This window comes from Palaemon carinicauda, chromosome 10 (genome assembly GCF_036898095.1).
Source record: "Palaemon carinicauda isolate YSFRI2023 chromosome 10, ASM3689809v2, whole genome shotgun sequence".
Taxonomy (NCBI): domain Eukaryota; kingdom Metazoa; phylum Arthropoda; class Malacostraca; order Decapoda; family Palaemonidae; genus Palaemon; species Palaemon carinicauda.
In genome coordinates, this window is record NC_090734.1 from 152,830,504 (window position 1) to 152,852,180 (window position 21,677).

The following is a 21,677-nucleotide window of genomic DNA, read 5'->3' on the forward strand; positions in this document are numbered from 1 at the left end:
ATAAAGGATGAGAACAAATTAACAATAAATCATTCTATGTCATATATAAACTATAAAAAGACTTCTGTTAGCCTGTTCAACATAAAAAAAGTTTGCTGCAACTTTGAACTTTTGAAGTTCTACTGATTCAACTACCCAATTAGGAAGATCATACCACAGCTTGGTCACAGCTGGAATAAAACTTCTAGAATACTGTGTAGTATTGAGCCTCATGATGGAGAAGGCCTGACTATTAGAATTATCTGCTTGCCAAGTATTACGAACAGGATGGAATTGTGCACGAAGATCTGAATGTAAAGGATAGTCAGAATTATGAAAAATCTTATGCATGCAACATGCATAATGAACTAATTGAGCAGATATGAGAACATATAATTGGGAGGCAGACAATGAAAAAAATAAATGATGACAGAAGGCATCAACTGTAGTGCACTATCCCTCCAGTGAACGGGTGCAGCAGTGCGATTGGCAAGGCCTGATGCTTGGAGACCAAGAGTGGGGACCAGTCACTCATCATCTCGGCTCAGTCCACATTGCACTAGTGTGCAGGACTTTTAAGAAGCTGGTACCTCTACTTTCACAGATACAGAAGTAACTCATGAAAGAAAAGAGCACAGTATATGGTAAAGGAGGGGGATCAAACTCCTCAATCACTTGGCCTGTGCAGCGACTTCATAGACCAACGGCCTCAGCTCCATGGGATGTCAGATGTGGGTGATGGGCCATGGGCTGTAAGTCATAAGTGATCTGCCACAGCCCTAAGGGCCAGCAGTGGCTGTAATACATGGCCCAAGATCACTAACCAACCCAGATGGTACCAGTCAGCCGGCAACTTCTGTACGGAACAGAGCAAACCAACGTAAGGAAAAATCTACCATATTATCAGATTATGGTACTGATGTTTGGTTTGAGTAGGAATGCTTGCTTGCTGTTAGTGTAGTGGTACCTGTAACACTGGCTCAATCTCACTTGACTCACTCAGAAGATACCAGTTATTGGGCGAGTACAGTACTGTCATTCCCTCCTGAAGGAGAAGAGCAGTTGCTATAAGTCCCAAGGGGCTTTTAGCATAAACTATCTTCATAGTTGTCTTCTTCATAAAAGATTCCAATAAAGAGAATGGAGGGATGAAGAGAGATTGGTAGAAGAGAAGAGAGAGGGCGAGCTCTTTTATCTTGATTACTAATCTTCCTTGCTGTCATGGAGGAGTTATAGTTTTGATGACCAACACACTGCATTTTCTGGAGGAGAAAGCTACAAGAGCATCCTTGGCTAAACACAAACCTCTAAACTGGGGTTTTGCTGCAAGGGGATCACTCACTGTAACTATCATAGAGATCACTATTTAGTCATAACACTGTCGGTGCCAGGTGAGCCCACCATATGAATAATGCAGACATGGGTAATACTGGGCCAGAATAAGGTAACTCCCTCCTGAGGCAGAGAAAGTACCACAAAGTGAGACGAGTAGTGCGCCGAGTTCATCCACTTCGATGGGAAAAGCAAGAACAACACTCAAGGGTTGCTTACAGTTACGTCTTCATAAAGGTACACAACGCATTTGGTTTCAACGGTCTGTATTCTCATAGAACCAAAATTCACTTCACCATATGCTGCTCCTTTCGGTGTAGTATAAATGCTAAAAAACATTTAAAAAACTAACACTTTTCACAAACAAATAAGAACAGATCCAACTCTCGAGGCAGCAACTTGACTATTCTGTAACAGGTGGGTGGATAAGACCTTACTGTTAACCAACTACCTTGTTAACAATTCAAATGGTCGTTCCAGTGCCAATGAAGGCATATCTCTATTTCAAAGGACGAAAGGTTTTTATACATGGGAAAAAATAAAGCAAAAGCACAGCTGCTGTTTTAAGAAATGGATGTTTTGAGGCTCCATCAATAAGAACCTCAAGAAGACCATATTAAAAGCCCATAAGCTCATATAGCAATATAACTGCTAGGACAACTTTTCTACTGTCAACCAAAAGGTCACATTTCTTTAACATACAAAACCAAGCTGTTCCAACAAATATTACCCAGAACAACGTACACCAACAATATTCTGTACCATTCTCTCCCCTAAAGTAGAAACAAATTAATACAACATGCAAGGAGGATCTCTTCTACAAATATAGAAAATGTTTGACTAAAATGCATTCTCACTTCAAGAATATTACTAAAGCTACATATTATAAGTTTCACAGATTCATAAAAATGTATTGCTAAAAAAATTGGGTTCAATTGATGAATATTTTCATGCAGTCTGTACTAATACTTAAAATGAAAAGAGATTTCATTAGTGTCCCAGGTGCAACTCTCCGTTCAATTGTAAAATGCAGTAAGTAATACTGTACACTGTAAATGTAGACTTCTTACTTTGCCAAATTAACATTAATGATACATAATTTACTTACTTATGTTCCTCTCTCAGCAACCAGCATGGATCACATCAAACTACAAATGAATGCTACGTGGCATATAAACTATATAAAAAATAACTACCATAAAAATATTGTATTTCTATTATAAAGTTATTTACCTTAACAACAAGCAGTTCCAGAGAAAAAACATTCAATTCGCATTCATAACTTTAAATGGCCGAGAATTAGATGAAACCACAGACTAAATAACCAGCTAATTCATAAACATTCACTAAGTTCAACAGAATCCTTGTTTTCTGAACACATCTTCCATCCTATCTAACACGTATCTTGAAGGTGCTCCTCTCCTCCATCCCAATAAAACTTACTTATTATACTTTAAAAGATGTATTGCTCTGCATTCTTTCAATATAACTAAACTAAATAAACCACACATCGTCTAAACAGCTTTGACATTGATTGATATCTTATTTTCATCTGCAATCAAAACCAGTTTCACTTCAACACCAGAGCTAACTAACAATTCCTCAAGACATTACCATTTTGGCTTTCATAGAAATTAGTTCCATTATCTTTTAACACCCACTGACCTTCCTTTCTTCACATATTCTGTAACTACACTCTTCTCTCATCCATTATGTCTACTTCAAAATGCATATATAAATCAACCACTTCCATTTCCCACCCACCACATGTATGTTAATTGCTCAAATTTCTTTCTTTCCATTTACAGTACCTGCATAATCTAACTCTTGCTGTCAACTTCCCATGAAAAAGCTTCAAACTCATTATTTCCTTATTTTTCTTTTCATTAATCCCAATTAAAACTGTCTTATCTGCAAACATCAGTCATTCAGCATTCGATTAGTGCCTTATTTTCTCTTCTTATTTTATTGTGGCCTGATTGGTAACGTCTCTGCCTAGTGTTTGCCAGTCGGGGGTTTGAGTCCCGCTCAGACTCGTTAGTGTCTGCAACCTTACCATCCTTGTAAGGTAAGGTTGGGGGATTTGGGGAAACCTATATGTCTATCTGCTAAGTCATCAGCAGCCATTACCTGGCCCTTCCAGGTCCTAGCTTGGGTGGAGAGGGGGCTTGGGCACTGATCATATAATATATGGTCAGTGGATAAGGCATTGTCCTGCTTGCTAGAGCAATGTCACTGTCCCTTGCCTCTGCCATTTTTGAGCAGCCTTTAAACCTTTGAATTATTTAACTGGTTAAACCCAAATTGTTCACCCCATGTTAATCCTTCCATCCTGCCTTGTTTTCCAATAAAAAAAATTCTAGCATACACCTTTCCTGGTATATTTAGTAATGTTGGGCCTCTGCAATTCTTCTGTACAGTGCTCATATATTGCCTTTAACTTTATTCAACTAAACTGTTATTCCTTCCATTTCCATGAAAAATTTCCCTCTAGTGAGTCAGCTACTCAAATCACACTTTCCCCATCGTGCCATGGTATCTCCCTTATTATTTCATGAACTCCTCGTATCTTTTAATTCTTCAAACTTGTATTATAGTAACCCAGCCAAAAAATACTAAACACAGTATAAGACTGTATGTACAAAAAGTTGAAAGAATTAAAAAAGAAAGAGTATATAACAAAAACCATACTATTGAAGGAATGACAGCAACTGTTGCTGAAAGAGAACGTGCTATGTCTGTAAGCTGGATGAAACCCCTCTTAAAAAGCCACTTCTACCAAGAACTTTCATCCAAGACGATCAATTTATTGAGGGAGATTAGTGGTGTAGAAAATATACCTGGTACTGTACTATATTGCAGTATATTACTGTAATATAACATCTTTTTAAACTATATATAGATTCTTTATCATGAAATAATTGAAAGTGTCTAGTTCTCAGATGGGATATTTTTCCATCATTCTTTGTGTTTAATTTTCTTTTTGATTCATTATTCCACAAAACATATCATATCTACATTGCGATGGATGGATGAACTGCCTTAAAGGGTGAGGACCAAACATTAATACACTAATGCCCTGGTACACAAAGCTTCAATTAAAGAATTTTCCAAGATACATCTAGAATAATTTTGTCCATTGCTTCGATTTACATACCAAAATTTTAAGTTATGAATTTTTGATTGATAATTCATAGCTGAAAATATGTATTAACCCTTTTACCCCCAATGGACGTACTGGTACAATTCACAAAACTCATCCCTTTACTCCCATGGACGTACCGGTACATCCTTGCAAAAAACTGCTATTTGTATTTTTTTGCATATTTTTTATAACTTTGAGAAACTTCAGGGATTTTCCAAAATAATGAGACCAACCTGACCTCTCTATGACGAAAATTAAGGCTGTTAGCGCAATTTAAAAAAAATATATTGCAAAATGAGCTTGAAAAACAAAACGCCTATGGGTTAAGGGTTGGAAAGTTCCAGATAGCTTGGGTGTAAAAGGGTTAATTTAAATAAAGTAAAAGTGTGATAAAAGTATCATTAGCAATGTTAAAATCACTGCGTATATGCATTAAGCAAGAACAAAAACTGAAGAAAATACAAATTTTGTTGTAAACATTCAAATCTGATAACAGCTGTTTCACTTCTATTTCCATCATTGTAACAACAGTAAATAATTGCCGTAATCAGGTTGAAAAAATTAAGTAGAATAAGTCATATATTTTTAAATCATACCCTTATTTGCTCGGGAGAAAAGATAACGATATATATATACTGTACTGCCAAATATGAACGAAAAGGCTGTATGTGAAGGTGAGAAAATGTTCATAGCTGCCAAGCTGTTTGGAATTGGGTAAAGCTGTCTGAAACTGGAGGGGAAAAATTAAAAACTACGTGTTTTGTTATAACACAATCTTATACAAGACTTTATGAGATACAAGAGTTTAGAGTATGTGCAAAATGGAGTATTTGGTTTATGAAAAGGTAAACCAAACTGGAAAAAAAGTACCTAACAAATTGGAAGAAAAATTAATAATTTCCTAAGCTGTATGATCAAGCACCACAAACCTAAAAGGTATAAATTATCATGCATTGGCAACATGGATTAAACTCTATAGTATAATAAATAAAATGAGAAAAGTATTTCAAATAAAACTATTTACCATAGTATTTCAAAACGATAGCTTAAGCATTAATAGTTTCTTTTGGCAAATAATAAAGACCCTTCAGAAGTTTGACTTAATCAGTTGATCCAAAAAGCATTGACAGTAGTGTCCATAAACTTATATACAGACAATGGAAAATATTACTTGTTTTTTATATTGTAACACGATACTAATATGGGAGTTATTACGTGCATGATCATTGGATACAGTTAACTGAAACATCGCTTTTATCAAAATCTAGTTTATATAAAATACAGCTGTTAATTCTAATTGCCCTGCCTTGGCCATCATAAGGTTCAAAACTACAATGTATTCTAGAAATTTTCCAGCTGTGACCAAATTGTGGAATGATCTTAACATGGCAGTTGATTCAATGGAATTTCTTTAGTCCAAACTTGTTGCAAATGCTTTTCTGTTGATCAAGTTGACTTGAGTCATTTCATAGTTTAAATATGACCGATCTATTTTATTGCTGTTACTGATACTAATGTACTTTAAAATGATTTTTTACATTGTTTCTATTATTTTTCATACATATATAGTATGTATAGTTTATTCTTTATTTATTTATTTATTATTGATACTGGGTTCCTTTCTGTTAGACCCCTTGAAGTTGAAGCAGTTTTATTTTCTAAAAACAGTTGTAGCTCAGCTAGTATTAATGATAATTGGAGGTATGTACTTCCCGGAACTTCAGTGTAGAGGTACATGGAGGCATACATCGGCCAGATCATAACTTTGAATGGCAGCTAGTACTGATAAGAGGGGTTACAACTTTGAACTACTTCATAAAAAGATAAAACGTTAGGGCTTCTTTCATCCAGAATTTGATGACATCTCCATGATGCCTTTGTCACAAGGAAGAGATGACTAAAATTTGGAGGTACATTACCTATGCCTTCTTTTTCAGTGAAGACTACTATAGCCACATTTTCCAGTAAAGACTGGACTACTAAAGTAATACCTGCAAATTTCTCTTCGTTTCACATACGATGGAAAGGCCACTGGGCTTAATGCAAAGGGGGAGGGGTTTAGGTAAAAAAAAAAAGGAAGGCAATATCTATCCTTCAAAGCAAACTATGTATCCAAATGTAGAAGGCTACACAACTGGTGGAGAAAGAGAGAGCCTGGCCTTTACTTGTGCATAAATATAATGGTCACCTAGTGAACTTACAAGCAGGACAAGACTTGCTAGAACAGTAAGCTTTTCCTTATAAAAGGTACATTGTCCTTTTTGAAATTAGAAAATACTGCTCCAAAGGAAGCAATTAAAGGCTCAGTTCTAGAAGTGTGTTGTAAAGCCAAAGGCTTAGATGATTTGATAGTCTGAACTATAAAATCAGGCTGAAATTTACCTGCTATCTGAATAGTTCTTGGTGCTACACGATCCTTTATCTAACAAAGGTCCTAAAATATGAGTTTATATTTTGATCTATAATATTTTTTCTCACGAGAATATATTTGATCCCTTTTTTCAAGTAATAAATTATCCTACAATTTTCCCCCTTCATATGAAAAAAAATAGTCCTGTCTATATAATCTATAAATCTGAGAAACTCCTTCAAATCAGGATTCTCATTCACCTTGGTTAAGGACACCTATGAATACAGTACAATGGACTCCTACAATGGAGTCTGCAAAAGTTCATCTATGCTGCTCTCCTGAAATATGAATATTTAACCTTTTTAAGGAATAAAGAAAAACTACTTTACCTTCAGATACTACACATTTTTTTACCGAATTCAAGATACATGTAGAAGACAAAGTTTCTGGCCCCTTCTACAGTCGGTAACTGACCCCTATGATAAGACCTACATGCATTCAAAATTTACTGGAGCTCCCAAAACTGTAGATGTTGAAGGCTTATTCTTTTTAGCGAGAATGTTATTTCAGATAGCATTGCAGAAGAAATAAGTGAATTAAAAACCAATTACAGTACAGTAAGGAGGAGAAACATGAGAAGCCAAAGAAGACCTCACATTTCCCTTTTGTATTTTTAACTATCTTACTAAGATAATACTGTTATTTAATATTGTGCAAAAACCTTTCAAAGTGAGAATTTATTACTCCTTCCTTCTCAAAAGCTGACAGAGGATCACAAGAGATATGATCTAAAATAAAATGCTTAAAAGGTACATTGCTCAACATATTAGTAGAGCCATTATCCAAAGAGTAGGGTACACTAGGTCATCAAAATAATGGAGAAAACATTGGAATCGGTGTGCCTTGATACTGGCACAAAACCAGAATTGCACCTCAAGTCCAGGCTATTCAATTAATAGATTGAGGTGAGATACTAGGTTATGTTTCTATTAGGTGGAATTACTCAGAGAAAACCTATGCTTCTTGCTGGATCCTAAAAGAAAGGTGCAACATCACTTAAAACTGATGTAAAGATGTAACATTCATAACAGAATCAGAATACTATTCTTCAGCTAAAGTGTTACCACCAACTTCCTAGAATTATTGTTTGCATATTGAAAGAATTCTCCCCTGACATTAACGTACGAGCGTAGCATTGATGGATGGAGATGTATGGGACTGTCAAACTTCCTACAATGTTTTCTTCAACAAAAAAAAAAAAAAGATTGCTTTAATTACATTGGATGCAGTTGAGACTGGAGCAGCCAGACCTCTCTCTCAGCCTGAATAAGCGTGGTACCCACCCTGGCTACCACACATACTCAGGCAGAGTAAACACCCTTATTATAAAGTATAAATGTTTTCTTAAATTAAAGACTAGTTATGAATCATTAAAATTATCAATCTTACCCCTCAACATTCATCTGTTAATGCAGACTTTCAAACAAGAAAACTATTTTAAATATTATTCTCTTAGTTTGTCTCTTTGTTCTCCTTAGCTTAGCATTTGTTATCCTTCACCATACACCCTCCAAACATACTCGATCTCATATTTTGAGCTGTAAAATAATATGATTCATCTTTCATCAGTTTCTCTCTCTTTTCTCACTCCTGTACCTATCAAAAAATAATTATCTTGCAATCCTAACTATCATGCATATATCGCAGAAAACCTCTAAATACACTACTGGCAATTTTGCAGAAGCCAAAATAAGCTGCACCCATTTTTTTTTATAAAAGCAGATAGCTTGAAGATTTCCAAGGTTTCCTGGAAGTTTGCAGGCTTTAAAATGTTAGGGTCACAGGAAAGTGTCAGGATTTTATTGTATTCTTAAATATTCTAAATATAGGCATTGAGGATTAACAGATGCATGGCAAATAAATTAGGTTGAAACTAAATCTTATACCATTTTACAGACTTCAGACTGTAGGTAATAATATAAAATTCCCCAAAAATTATTCTTCATAGGATTAAAGCATGCATAAATATTCCAGTCATTGATTTGCATGTTATATTATTACAATAATCTAAAATTATATATATTTCAAGTTTACATTGATTAAATTAAATATTTTTCCATATGCTTATTACCTCCATAGGAAAATAATTATTTGAAGGCATAGATATTGTTTTCCTAAATACAGTATATGAGAAATAAACTGATTAAATTATCAGCTCTTAAAATGTAGCATTGTACTTACCTATTTAAAATGTATAAAAAAAATATTTAACGCCTTATAACTTGTATACTTTGTTGCTTAATTACTTTCTTATATACTGTATATACAAAGCAAAGAAAAAAAGCAAATATATTACTATACACAAGTTACGGCATATAATGTACATTACTAAATGATCCTGTCTCAGAAATGCAAGCTTTACACTAACCTATGTTTTATCATAACAACAAACATTCCTAACACTTTAAAAAGCACTTTTGTTAAATGATTCAATAAATGAAAGAATTCCATGTAAAATTGCAGTTTTTTCTCATTTACGAGTAAAGTATTTGCAACTTATGCAGAAAGAAGAATTCCTATAATAGTTACAGGAATTTGCTAAAATAAAATTTTTCATATTAAATAAACTTATTTTTTGTGCGCATTATGTGTCACCGTTATTTTACTTTTGCTGACTATTTGCTTCAGTGATAGGCAATGAAGTATTTGGCATTTTTAACCTGACATGAGATTTAGCATGCTAAGCTACTAATTGACATTACTTTCTAAAAGGAACTTTTAACTTCTCTTAACATTACATACAAATAAATACAACGTACATAAATTGAAGTGATTATAGCTCTTGTAGTTTTGTTATATTTTACTATAATGTGCATCTCTTTGGGTGTACTTAACTCTGGTTGTAGGACAAGTGCTTTGATTACAAATGTACCCTATCTGCTAAGTTTACATAAATGGAGAGCCATACCTTGACAAAGTAATACATTAACTTATATGAAGCAATTGATGCTTATTTAAACTATTGCTGTCGGTATCTCGTAGGAAGTGATGTTCTAAATCTTTTTAGTAAACAATCTTTGGGTTGAGTACAGTATAATGTTCAATTCAAAGTTCATAATAAATGGTGAAAATTACTTATCTGCACTCTTTATCTTGTTTGTAAATGAAATCAACAAGCATACTCAAGGAGAAACTGATGAGTACTATCAGCTAATTACAAAATTTTCAAGCACATGAGAACACACAATATAATAGCAGGTGAAATGGATCCTCCTGAGTACGTGAAAACTAATTTATGCAGGCGATGAGAAACTCTTCCATTTACAGATGCACTTGGCTAAACATCTTTATAGGAATTAAGCAGATAAAAAAAGGGTTTTACTATTATGGTTAGATATGGGTTATTTAAATAAGGAATACCATATAACATTTCAATACTACATTGCCATATAAAGTTTTTCTATTCCCTTAATTACTTTACTAAAATCAGTATTTACTATACCAACAGGATTATGAACTACCCTCTAAAGTGCCTAGTTCAAAACACAACAGTACAATTCTGTCACAAAGGCTGATCCTTTCAGTAACTTGAGCAGCTTTGAAATGAACCATTGTTCTAGTTAACAGATCTGATCCTTGAGGCTATACCTATTCTGAGTGATATAAAGTTTGAAAGAAATGATCAGTATTCAAAACTATCTTTTATAAATTCAAGATCTTTACTTGAATATGCCTCTTTCCTTCTACAATTACATTAATTTAACATGGTCCTTCAACAACAGTCAAAATGTGACAAAATTTAAAAGTAACATGTATATTTTCCAGTTATACAAATCCGATTCCCTTAAAATTGGGAATTTCTTCAGTGCAAGATAGAACGGCTGTGAATTCATTAACAAGGTAGTTACGACTGGTGGTGCAAGTGGCCTTGCCCTTTCTCCTCTTAAAAACTCAACTTTTAACCTTCAGCTCAGGCCTGAGAGGAATGGTTGAGGTGGGACATTAAACTTTCAAAGCTTTTGTCCTTTAAAATAAAAAGATTCACTTACTGGTGGATAAGAAGACCCCTAAAACCTATTTGGTGGGTTCTTTTTCTTCTCTAACATGTCAGTATCCTTGGTCCTGTATGGGAGAGAGAGAAATGATACCAGTAACTTCCTACCTGGCCCATTATAGGGATGAGTTAGCTGATATGGACTGGTCAGCACTTTTATGTACCCAATACGTGGTTAACAAAGGAATATTTGTATCCCAAAGGAGAGATGCAGTTTGGAAGAAAATACCAGATATGTGATGTCCAATGGGTTTGGTATCCATTCCACCATCTTGCTCTTTGTAAGAGGTTGGGGGAGAACAACTACATATAGATCTAGTCTGATAAGAAGGGTGCTCAGAAATGTAGTTTACTAGTATCAATGTTATATCCCGTGAGAAGTTATATAACTGCTTCATCCCAAAGAGGGGAAAAAGGGGAAGGAAAGAAGAGCTAGTCATTCTAACTTTAATTCCAAACTCACATTTACATATTACCATAGACAAGAAGCTCTCTGTCCCATGTGAGAACTGGGATGGCTACACAACTACTTGAGTGGCCACCAAAGGACCAAGACCAAAAGTGTCGAGGGACTTGTGGGAATATTCTTGTAAGTAAAAAGCTATGAAGGTTGTTTGGCATTTCCCAACTCTTGCCTTCAACACCTAGCAAACTTCAAGATTCCCCTTGAAGGCTATGGATCATCCAATGAAGCCAGAAAGAGGAGATGCTGACACTCATGCCTGATATATCAAGTCCTCTTCAGATAGTACCGAAAATCCCTCACGGGACACAAAAGCATCTCTATAGATTAACACCGGACGCTTTGCATAGAGAGGGAATGGAGAAGGTCTCAAACCTCGAGTCATTTCTCGACCAGTTATGGATTCTGGCCATGAATTTAGGCACAAATAGAACAGACTCAGCATAGATTATTACATAAGATACAGAGAGCAGTTCACCTAATCTCTTCATCGATGCTAAGGATAGAAAAAAAGGCAAGTCTTGAGAGCTGGCTCTCCGTTAGCTCATACAAGGTTTTCATAACTTTCATAACATGGGTCACATCTCAATCCAGGGACTTCAACGTTTTTTTGTCAAATTCATTGAAGGCTATCTACACAGTTTGAGCTTCCAGTGCCAGCTGGGAGTCAGTGAACACAGAACTCCACACTCCACCAAAGCCCTGAAAAATTCTCCTACACAGATCTGAGATCTCCCTGCTCTGGCAGGATATGCATCAAGGAAGGGACTGTACCAGGGGTTTATGCACAAAAGCCTCAGTAGCAGGTGAAATCTATGAGCATAGAGAGGAACTACAGTATAAAGCTTCGCTAACTTCACATTGGACATTGCCAAGCCTGAAACTAAAGAAGACTTTGCCACCCTCATCATCTCAAAGTGTAAGCCTCCCACTGAACAGAAGTCGCTGGTTTAACCTCAGCTTATGGGAATGACTGAAAAGTCATGCTCCCAACCAGAAGCGCAGTGTGTGGAGTCTACTGCTGATCTTACCATAAACAAGTTGCAGTGGCCACCCTTCTCCTACAATAACAAAACTGAACATCACGGTAAACTTTACAAATCCAAATGCTCATACACTTTCTGAAAAGTATAAGAAAAAGAAGGAAAAGCCACTGGTAAGGTCACAAATTTATATCCGTACTCGTTGCTGTTGAAGACAAAAGTAAAGTCTTTGAAAGGAGCCCCACCCACCAAATGTCATTAACTACTTCAGTAACAAATTCACAGCTGTTCCACCTTCTGATGAGAACATTCCTCATCTTAATGGATGAAAGGTTTGTATACCAGTACAAACAAAGTAAGAGGAGGAAATGGTTTAGCAGATATCATAAACGGAGAAATTTAATGCAACTAACTAATTATCCTCAAATGACTTATTTTGTATCATTATAAAACATTACTGATTTATTATACAAGACAGAAATAACTTTAAACTCTAGTCAAAAAGTTATAGTAAATATATAATTTTACAAATGAAAAAGATATGCATATGCATATAAAGAGAAAAACTATAGTAATATAAAATTCAGGGGCAACAACTGAACTGGGATAATGGCATTCACTAAGAACTGTTTTGTCACAATGACATGGAGCCCACAATTATATTAGGGTTATAGGAAAGAAAATGGACAAGAATTTTACTTACAATTCACAAGTATTACATAGACAAAATCATGTACGTGTATTTGTATGTGTGTGTGTATATATGTGTATATATATATATATATACATATACATATAGTGTATATATATATATATATATATATATACATATACATATAGTGTATATATATATATATATATATATACATATAGTGTATATATATATATATATATATATATATATATATATATATATATATACACACATATATACAGGTATATATGTGTATATATATATATATATATATATATATATATATATATATATATATATATATATATATATATATTTATATATATGAATGTGTATGTATATATATATATATATATATATATATATATATATATATGTATGTATATATATATGTATATATATATATATATATATATATATATATATATTTATATATATGAATGTGTATGTATATATATATATATATATATATATATATATATATATATATATATTTATATATATGAATGTGTATGTATATATATATATATATATATATATATATATGTATATATATTTATATATATGAATGTGTATGTATATATATATATATATATATATATATATATATATATGTATATATATTTATATATATGAATGTGTATGTATATATATATATATATGTATATATATATGTATATATATATATATATATATATATATATATATATATATATATTTATATATATAAATGTGTATGTATATATATATATATATATATATATATATATATATATTTATATATATGAATGTGTATGTATATATATATATATATATATATATATATATATATATATATATATATATATATATATATATGTATATATATTTATATATATGAATGTGTATGTATATATATATATATATATATATATATATATATGTATATATATTTATATATATGAATGTGTATGTATATATATATATATATATATATATATATATATATATATAAAGTAACACTGTACAGTACATACATCATACTACAGTACACTACTACTAGTAACCCAGCTAGTTTATAATCAGCCCACACAAAACAATAAAACAGTGTAAAGAAAGGTTATACGCCTACTGTGTAAGCAAACTTCCACTGCAGATCATAACTCATAATACAGTAGGTGATATTACACCGGGCATTTTGTGTGTTAACGAATGCAATTAAATAGCATTTTTATTAGCCAAGACTACTGTTTGCATAACAGTATTAACAGTCTCTTCTAGGGTTCTAAATAAGGAATTAAATGGTTAGTTTGTTAATAAAACCAATAAAGGTGCAACAGGTGTGACCATACTGTTAAAGGACAGCAAAATCAGCAAGGTGATACCTGAGCAGTGTGGTGACTGAGTGTTGGTAGTGAGGGCACCCAGGGCCCGAAGGATACGGTCTCTCTCCTCTGCTAGGCACTCTTGAGTGGGCGTCACACGCATTGTTCCTAGAGACCTTTGTACATCTAGGAAAAATTCAGCAACTCAAATTTTCTAACCCTTCCTTTATGACTAGTACAGTAAAACTTTTAGATTTAGAAATTTTAGTAATCAAAGAAATTTGTGAGTACAATACTTGGCAAAGTACACAAATTTGTACTTCAAAGAGAATAATTTATAAGACCTCCATAATCATCTTATTTATATCTTTCGTAATTAAAGTTTGTTGTTCCAATCTGTTACCTAAATCAACAATTAAATCACATTTAATTTAGGACAAAAAATTTTCAGCCACACACACCAATGATTTAAATCACTTATCAAGTAATACTGTACTGTTGTTCAAAAAACCACACGGGCAAGCACAAAAGAATTATGAGTGCTCCTAAACTAATACACTGAAAACAATGAAGGACAACTAACAAAATAAATACACCAATTACACCATGCCAAAATCAGAAGGTTTAACCAATATGCTTACAACTTATACGAAAAACTTGTTCTTTCCTATAAACTGCGAGGGAAAACCAGCAAAATAAACAAAAATATGCATTAGGAAAATTTGTCCTTGCTGTAATGTAACAAGAAAAATATTAGCTTGGCACTTACCTACAAATACTAGGTAGGATAGAGTTTATCAGTTTATAATTAAGCAAAACGGTCACCAAGTCTCATTTCTACAATGTGTTACAAGTGATCACATACATGATGTCTCCTTTAACAGGAGTTGGTATTTTACTTATGGTGCTGGTCAATATATGGACATCTATTCTTAAAGATAGATGGACTAGTTTATTAGGTTTGGTAAAGTACAATATATAATTATACAGTACATTCTTAAAAAATATGGAAATAGTAGAGTATGGGGTGGTCAAGTATAAGGAGACTGCTTCTCAGAAGAATATGTAGATTCTTTTCAAAATTATGAATAGAAAATCTCTAACAGGGGTGGAGAATTCTTGAATGAGTGAAGGAAGTAGAATCTAGTAGGGTTGGTCATGTATAGAGATTTTTTTCTCACAAAGAAAAGAGGAAATTAACTGATATAGTAAAGTTTACAAAGATTTCTTATTACTGTATAAGGAATATAAATAGAATCTAGGATAAGCTGGTTAAGTATATGAAAAAGAATGGCTAGAATCTTAAACAGTGGAATAATTATGTGATACAATTGGCAAGCTTCTTAGGTCAGTAACTTTACAAAAAATGAATGAAACTGTGTTTTACACAGTCCTTATGCATACATTAAGTGATGTGTTACGAAGTTGACGGCGATAGTCCAAGAAAATACAAATGTTGCAGCACTGAGTAATGAAATGTATAACTACTATGGCCTTCCCTGATAATTTCAATGAGAGAGAGAGAGAAGTAAGCCTGTGGAACCTTAAAATGTGTGGCTGCTTTGGGAACCTCCCTAAGGTTGGTAAGAATTTATAATGGTACACTAACCAGATATCAACCCAGCTAAGGTCACAGAGGGGTAATAAGAGTCCTCTTATGAGTAACTGGAGGCTCATGTAAAATGATGGAGTAAGTGATGTATGGTGTCCAGTTTCACCCCACCCCAGGAATTTCAATAATGAAAAATTTTGTAAGGACTAAGACTACTACTTCAACCTTCATTAAGAACCATTTATACAGTAATCTATTATATTCAAACTTCTGAAAATTAATCAATAATACTCCACTTGTAAAATAATGAATATTACACACTCAGTCCCATTCAACTGCACCAAAGAATTCCATCATAACTGCTCCTATATTAGTTCAAACTATCAACTGTGCCAGCCAAAGAAAATACAGAACACTGTAAACTGAATTAAGATTCTGATTAATAACTGGGACATCAAGTTTTTTATGTATTTCACTTCTAAATCTTCTTCATAGCCAATTCCTGAACTAACAATGCATTCACTTGCATACTGACTTATCAAAAGTACCAAGTTAGTTCTATGCTATCATGAAAGTACAAGAAACTAATAAATTAACAGCCCAATTCAAAAAATAGTTTTACTGGGGAAAAATATGGAAAACACCATTGCAGAGAAGTAAAGTAGCATATTACCTTATATTGTTTTGAACAAGAGCAAACTCAATCAAATTCTTTAAAAAAGAAAAAACTACTATGCCTGCATGCAGAAGACTAAGCAATGCCAACAATGTAGTATAGATGAAACACACACACACACTTCAGCTCAATATGGCAGAATTCTGCAGTCTGATTGGAAATATCTCCATACACTTTTCTTAATAGTTTTCTTTGTAACATTCACCAACCAATCACACTGCAAGTAATTGAATTAATATCTGATCTACTTATAATAAATATGATTCACACTTTTGCAATGGAAAAATCCTATTTTCCAAGTAGGTTATAAAATTTCTTTTGGAGTATATGAGGTCATTGTATGTAAAGTAAAAAGATGAAATTACTATTACCTGACAACATTCGTTCCGAAACTATAATCATTAAATTATTTTACATGAAATGAAGAACATTAAGATTTGTACACATCATAAAGGAAGGGTTTTGTGAAATCTAAAAGTCAAAATATTTTGCAAAATTCACGGCAGTGTCACTTCAGTGCATTCTAAAGAAAACAAAATCAGAGAAATTAATGAAAATAAACTTAAAAGTGCTTAAAGAACATGCAATGAAGCAGAAGATGCAGTGAGAGAAGAGGTCAAGCAGCACTGACGTTACACCAGAGTCGCACATTAGTTTATTTCAACTAAGTCAAGGGCCTGATGTGCTTATATGTACTTTCCTAATGCCATTTGCTTATTATGTATGTAGTCTGAAACAGCAAACTTAATTTGACATGCAACCTTTTCGATATATTCCCACTATATAATACCATATATACCCTTAGATAACCGGTTTTCAAAGGTCAAATTTTCATAAAACTAAAAGCAAATACTTTGCATGGCTGTTTTTTATTATTTATATTTCAATAGCATCTATTCATTAGTATAACAAAAGGTAAAGAAAAGATACTTCAAGATTACTAGAAAAGAAACCTGGCTCAAAACAAAAAGATATTTGAACCTAACATCGACAAAAACTTTGCAATAATAAGACTGTCAAATAATTCCACATTTATTTCATAAAAAGTGAGTGATTTTTAATATAACTTTATTCTAATAAAAATTGAAAAATTTTTTTTTAATAAATGTTATCTTATAGATTATTTTTCTTACAGGTCACAATGCGATAATAATCTATGAAGCGTGATCTCTTCTATCTACAAAAATTCATTTTTCCCGTCATCCTCTATACCTTCACCTCTTGGAACCAACCAGCATGGAAATATGAGACATCATGGGAGGAAACTGCACCAAGTGGTACAGTGATCCACCTTACCTCTTGGATTGCAGACTATTTGCACACACAACTCCCAAGATTGTCCTGAGCTTTTGCTCCGAAGGGGCTCTTAGATTTGCAGTCATAGACCCCAAGGGTAATACTGGAAACAAGAGGTGAACAAGGAGTGTGCTCTTATACAATCACTCAGTCCAAAGAGCTTGACTGTAGAGATGTCAATTCTTTTTCTCATAAAAAGGATGCAGCAAAGCTGGCTGCTGGGCCTATCTGCGTTGTTTTTAGGTTGAAATCCACCTTTTGAAAGGTTGTCATGTTCAATTTTCAGAGTATTGCATATAAAGTAACTGAGCTTTATTCTACGATTACAGTTATCTGGTATCAATATGGTTCAAGTACATCTGATCTCTTTCCTAACATTTGTTATATCATAATCATCATTATAGATGAGTTTTGCCCTAAGCTCGTACCATATCCATGAACACTGCATAGCAAACTCATGGAGGTATAGTTTTATAAGGACATGTTTTTTCCTTTTGTTCAGATATATTAACCATAGATTTACATTTATAGGCTGAAATCTATAGTTAGAGTACAAGACTAGTATCTACATTCATGTAGGGTTCTGAGCTTCCTTCTGTCTAAAGATGAACAGGGGTTTGTCCCTCTGTTCTATAATTGTGTGGTGAACAGGAGTTTGTCCCCCTGTCCTGTAATTGGTGATGTGTAAAACAATATCTTGCTGGAGAAGCAAGGTTTATTCAATTCATTTTGGTATATCTTTTACCTTATTAATGTTTTTTGTGCTCATCATAAATTAAATATCCTTATTAAATGATTAATATACCACTAAATGTGTATTTTGTTATAGACACCCCACTTTCTTTCTTTAAATGTTAGGGATATACAATATGACACAGAGGAGTGTGTTATACTTTTGGTTGTTCAGTTGAGGTATTTTTGTATGTATGAAATTCAAACCTTTTACCTCTTACAGGCATTTCCATATGATTAAAAATTGAAGCTTTTATCTCTAGTGAGGAAAAATAATTCACGAGGGATCCTTACTGGGAATACTGTTTACATATAGTTTTCAGTTACAGGGTATATACCCAACGGCAACATTATTGATTTCTGTAACTTTGATTTGAGCTTTTATCTTAAAGCGAATAACATTCCACATAAAATTGCGACTATTCCACTTAATTTATATCAATTACCTATCGTATGTTTCATTACTAGGCAACCTATATACTGTACTGTAGTTAGAAACAACCTATAGTTAGATTATAAAGTCCAGTTTTGTTTTTGTTTCAAGATTACCTGTCTGCATTTCTGAACAAAAGCATCATTCAGGTGTTTGCTAAAGTCACAATAATATTATTATTATTATTATTATTAAATGCTAAGCTACAACCCTAGTTGGAAAAGCAGGATGCTATAAGCCCAGGGGCCCCAACAGGGAAAATAGCTCAGTGAGGAAAGGAAACAAGGAAAAATAAAATATTTTAAGAATAGCAACAGCATTAAAATAAATATTTCCTATATAAACTATAAAAACTTTAACAAAACAAGAGAAAGAGAAACTAGATAGAACAGTGTGCCTGAGTGTACCCTCAAGCAAGAGAACTCTAACCCATGAGAAGAATTCATCTCCTCAATCATTAAGTACAGCATTAATTTTAATTACCGCCAACTGGCACCTTACAGAGTAGGAAGTAATAAGAATGGAAAGTAAAATAATTTAAAAGGAATCAATGTTTTATGGGATAATTTAGATCAAGCTTTCACTCCTACATTTTCTGGCAGAGCAGAAATTAGTATGGAGGTTGCAAATAATGTTCAAGGATCGGATGAATTTAGATGGGAGAGTGGAAATTATTCAGTGTACAGTACAGTTTTCACACAATTGGCTTCTTTAATGGAATAGTTGTCAAATTCTATTAAATTTTCTGTTTTTTTTCTGAGGACATTAATGCTCTTAGTTGATAATGTATCATCATCTTCCAAGTCAGTTATGAGTAATGTCAAGCCTGAATTTTTCAACTTTGCTTCCTAGCCTAAATTATTCAAGATACTTTTTTTTTTTTATAAAAAGTTTGAGCAAGTAGGACATATAACTCTCATATCTTTTAACATTAACATGGACTCCAATATTCTAGGTAAAATGAATTTGAAATTAAGTTATATACATATTAGACTATACATTAGATTTAGTAAATTTTTGACAAAATATGCCAATAAAATGATTTATCTTTCTCTATATTTGATTAAAAAATTTATTTATATAATAGAAAAAATATGGCTTGAAATTTGTACCAGGTTCTCATTTTATTGTCTTCCCCAACATGCTATATCTTGCATTAGTAATGCAAAATGAGTAATATGAAGTAGTAGAGAGATTAGGATGCGCCTTGACATAACATTCCTTTCATGCTGCATTGTGAAAAAAACGAAGACTTCATTGAATCAATCTGAAGCATTTTTTATCTAGAAATCTCCAGCAAAATAATTTCCCTTCAAGACTGGTTTTGTGATTCCCACTTAAAGTACCGTTAACCGAAGACTTCCAACTATTCTTGGGTGCAAGAACAATATCAAGGTAGAAAATGCCAAGCAATGCAATGTATTATTTTCTCTATTTCGATACTTCCAAATATAAAAGCTTTCATGTCCCAGGATACTTTCTTTCTATTTTCTCCTATACAAACAGATTGTGAGGGAACTAAATACACACAGTTCTTCAACATTTGTGTAAATTATAGCTCACAAATAACATAAGGCGAACACCAAATTTTAAAACCCTTCAAGATGTATACAGTGATGCCTATATTTCATTACGTCCATAAAAGTTTCAAAGTGTAAATTTGAAGATAAACAAAAATTAAAATTTTATTCCGTTAACAAACAATTGTGACCTACACAATGCAACGATAATACCTAATAATATCTCCTTCAGATGCTTTGTTGTAGTCTTCCAAATTACCTTAACTTTAATGGTTAAAATACCATGATTTCACACCAGTATCTTTCCCTAGCATAAAATATTACGTAAGTTGGAATGTTCATAATTTGTTGACTTTTCCTAAACAAGAAAATCAATCCAAAGATCCTCAGATTTTAAAAGCACTCAAATAACTTATAACATTCATCTATCTATCTACCATGGCACTTTCCCAATTCTTAGGGGTAGCCAACATATAAAAAGAATAAAAGGGGGATTTTTCCTCTTTAATCCTCCTTGCATGACTAGGGACTTAGCCATGATTGGTTGGTACTACTAGGGTGCCACAGCTCACCCTAGTCCCATCTTCCACCACAAATGAAGCTAAATATGCTAACTCCCCTACTGTCGTTACCTATTGGAACTGTCACAATTGCTCACCATTCATTTCTATTCCTGCCATGCTCTTTTGCCTCTCTTACATCTAAGCTCCTGTCACCTAGGGCTTTCTTCACTCAGTCAATCCACCCTAACCTTGGCTTTCCTCTTGCACTTCTCCAATCAATTCTTGCACTCATCACCAGCAGGCAACCACTTTCCATCCTCTCTAAATGTCCAAACCATCTCGACACAATCATATCCACTCTAGAGGCTAATTCATTCATCACACCCGTTCTCACTCTTACTACTTCATTCCCAACCCCATCCAACCGAGATACACCAACCACTCCTCAGATACTTTACCTATTACACTAATTTTCTCTAATCACCTTCATTCCCTACAACTCTGATCCATACATCGCATTTGGTATAATCGCTTTCTCATACAGAATTCTATTTAAATTCATCAGCCTCACTCTCACAGGAAACCACACACTCACTTCATTCACTACCCTAACACATTTTACAACCTACGTATAAACTCTTCAATGCTTGCAACCTTCCAC

The 21,677-nt window shown here is 33.3% G+C and overlaps 1 protein-coding gene across 6 annotated transcripts in view; it reads right to left on the minus strand.

The window, feature by feature from the left end:
- The window catches only part of fab1 (fab1 kinase), a 248,905-nt gene that overhangs the window by 30,462 nt on the left and 196,766 nt on the right, over positions 1-21,677 (minus strand). For 4 of the 6 annotated variants that reach the window (XM_068382038.1, XM_068382040.1, XM_068382039.1 and 1 more), the window contains one exon: positions 14,365-14,490. The exons of 1 other annotated variant lie outside the window; for it this stretch is intronic. In XM_068382038.1, coding sequence (XP_068238139.1) covers positions 14,365-14,490 — 126 coding nt within the window. The remainder of the gene's footprint in view (positions 1-14,364; positions 14,491-21,677) is intronic. One more of the 6 variants, XM_068382041.1, reaches the window with a different exon arrangement.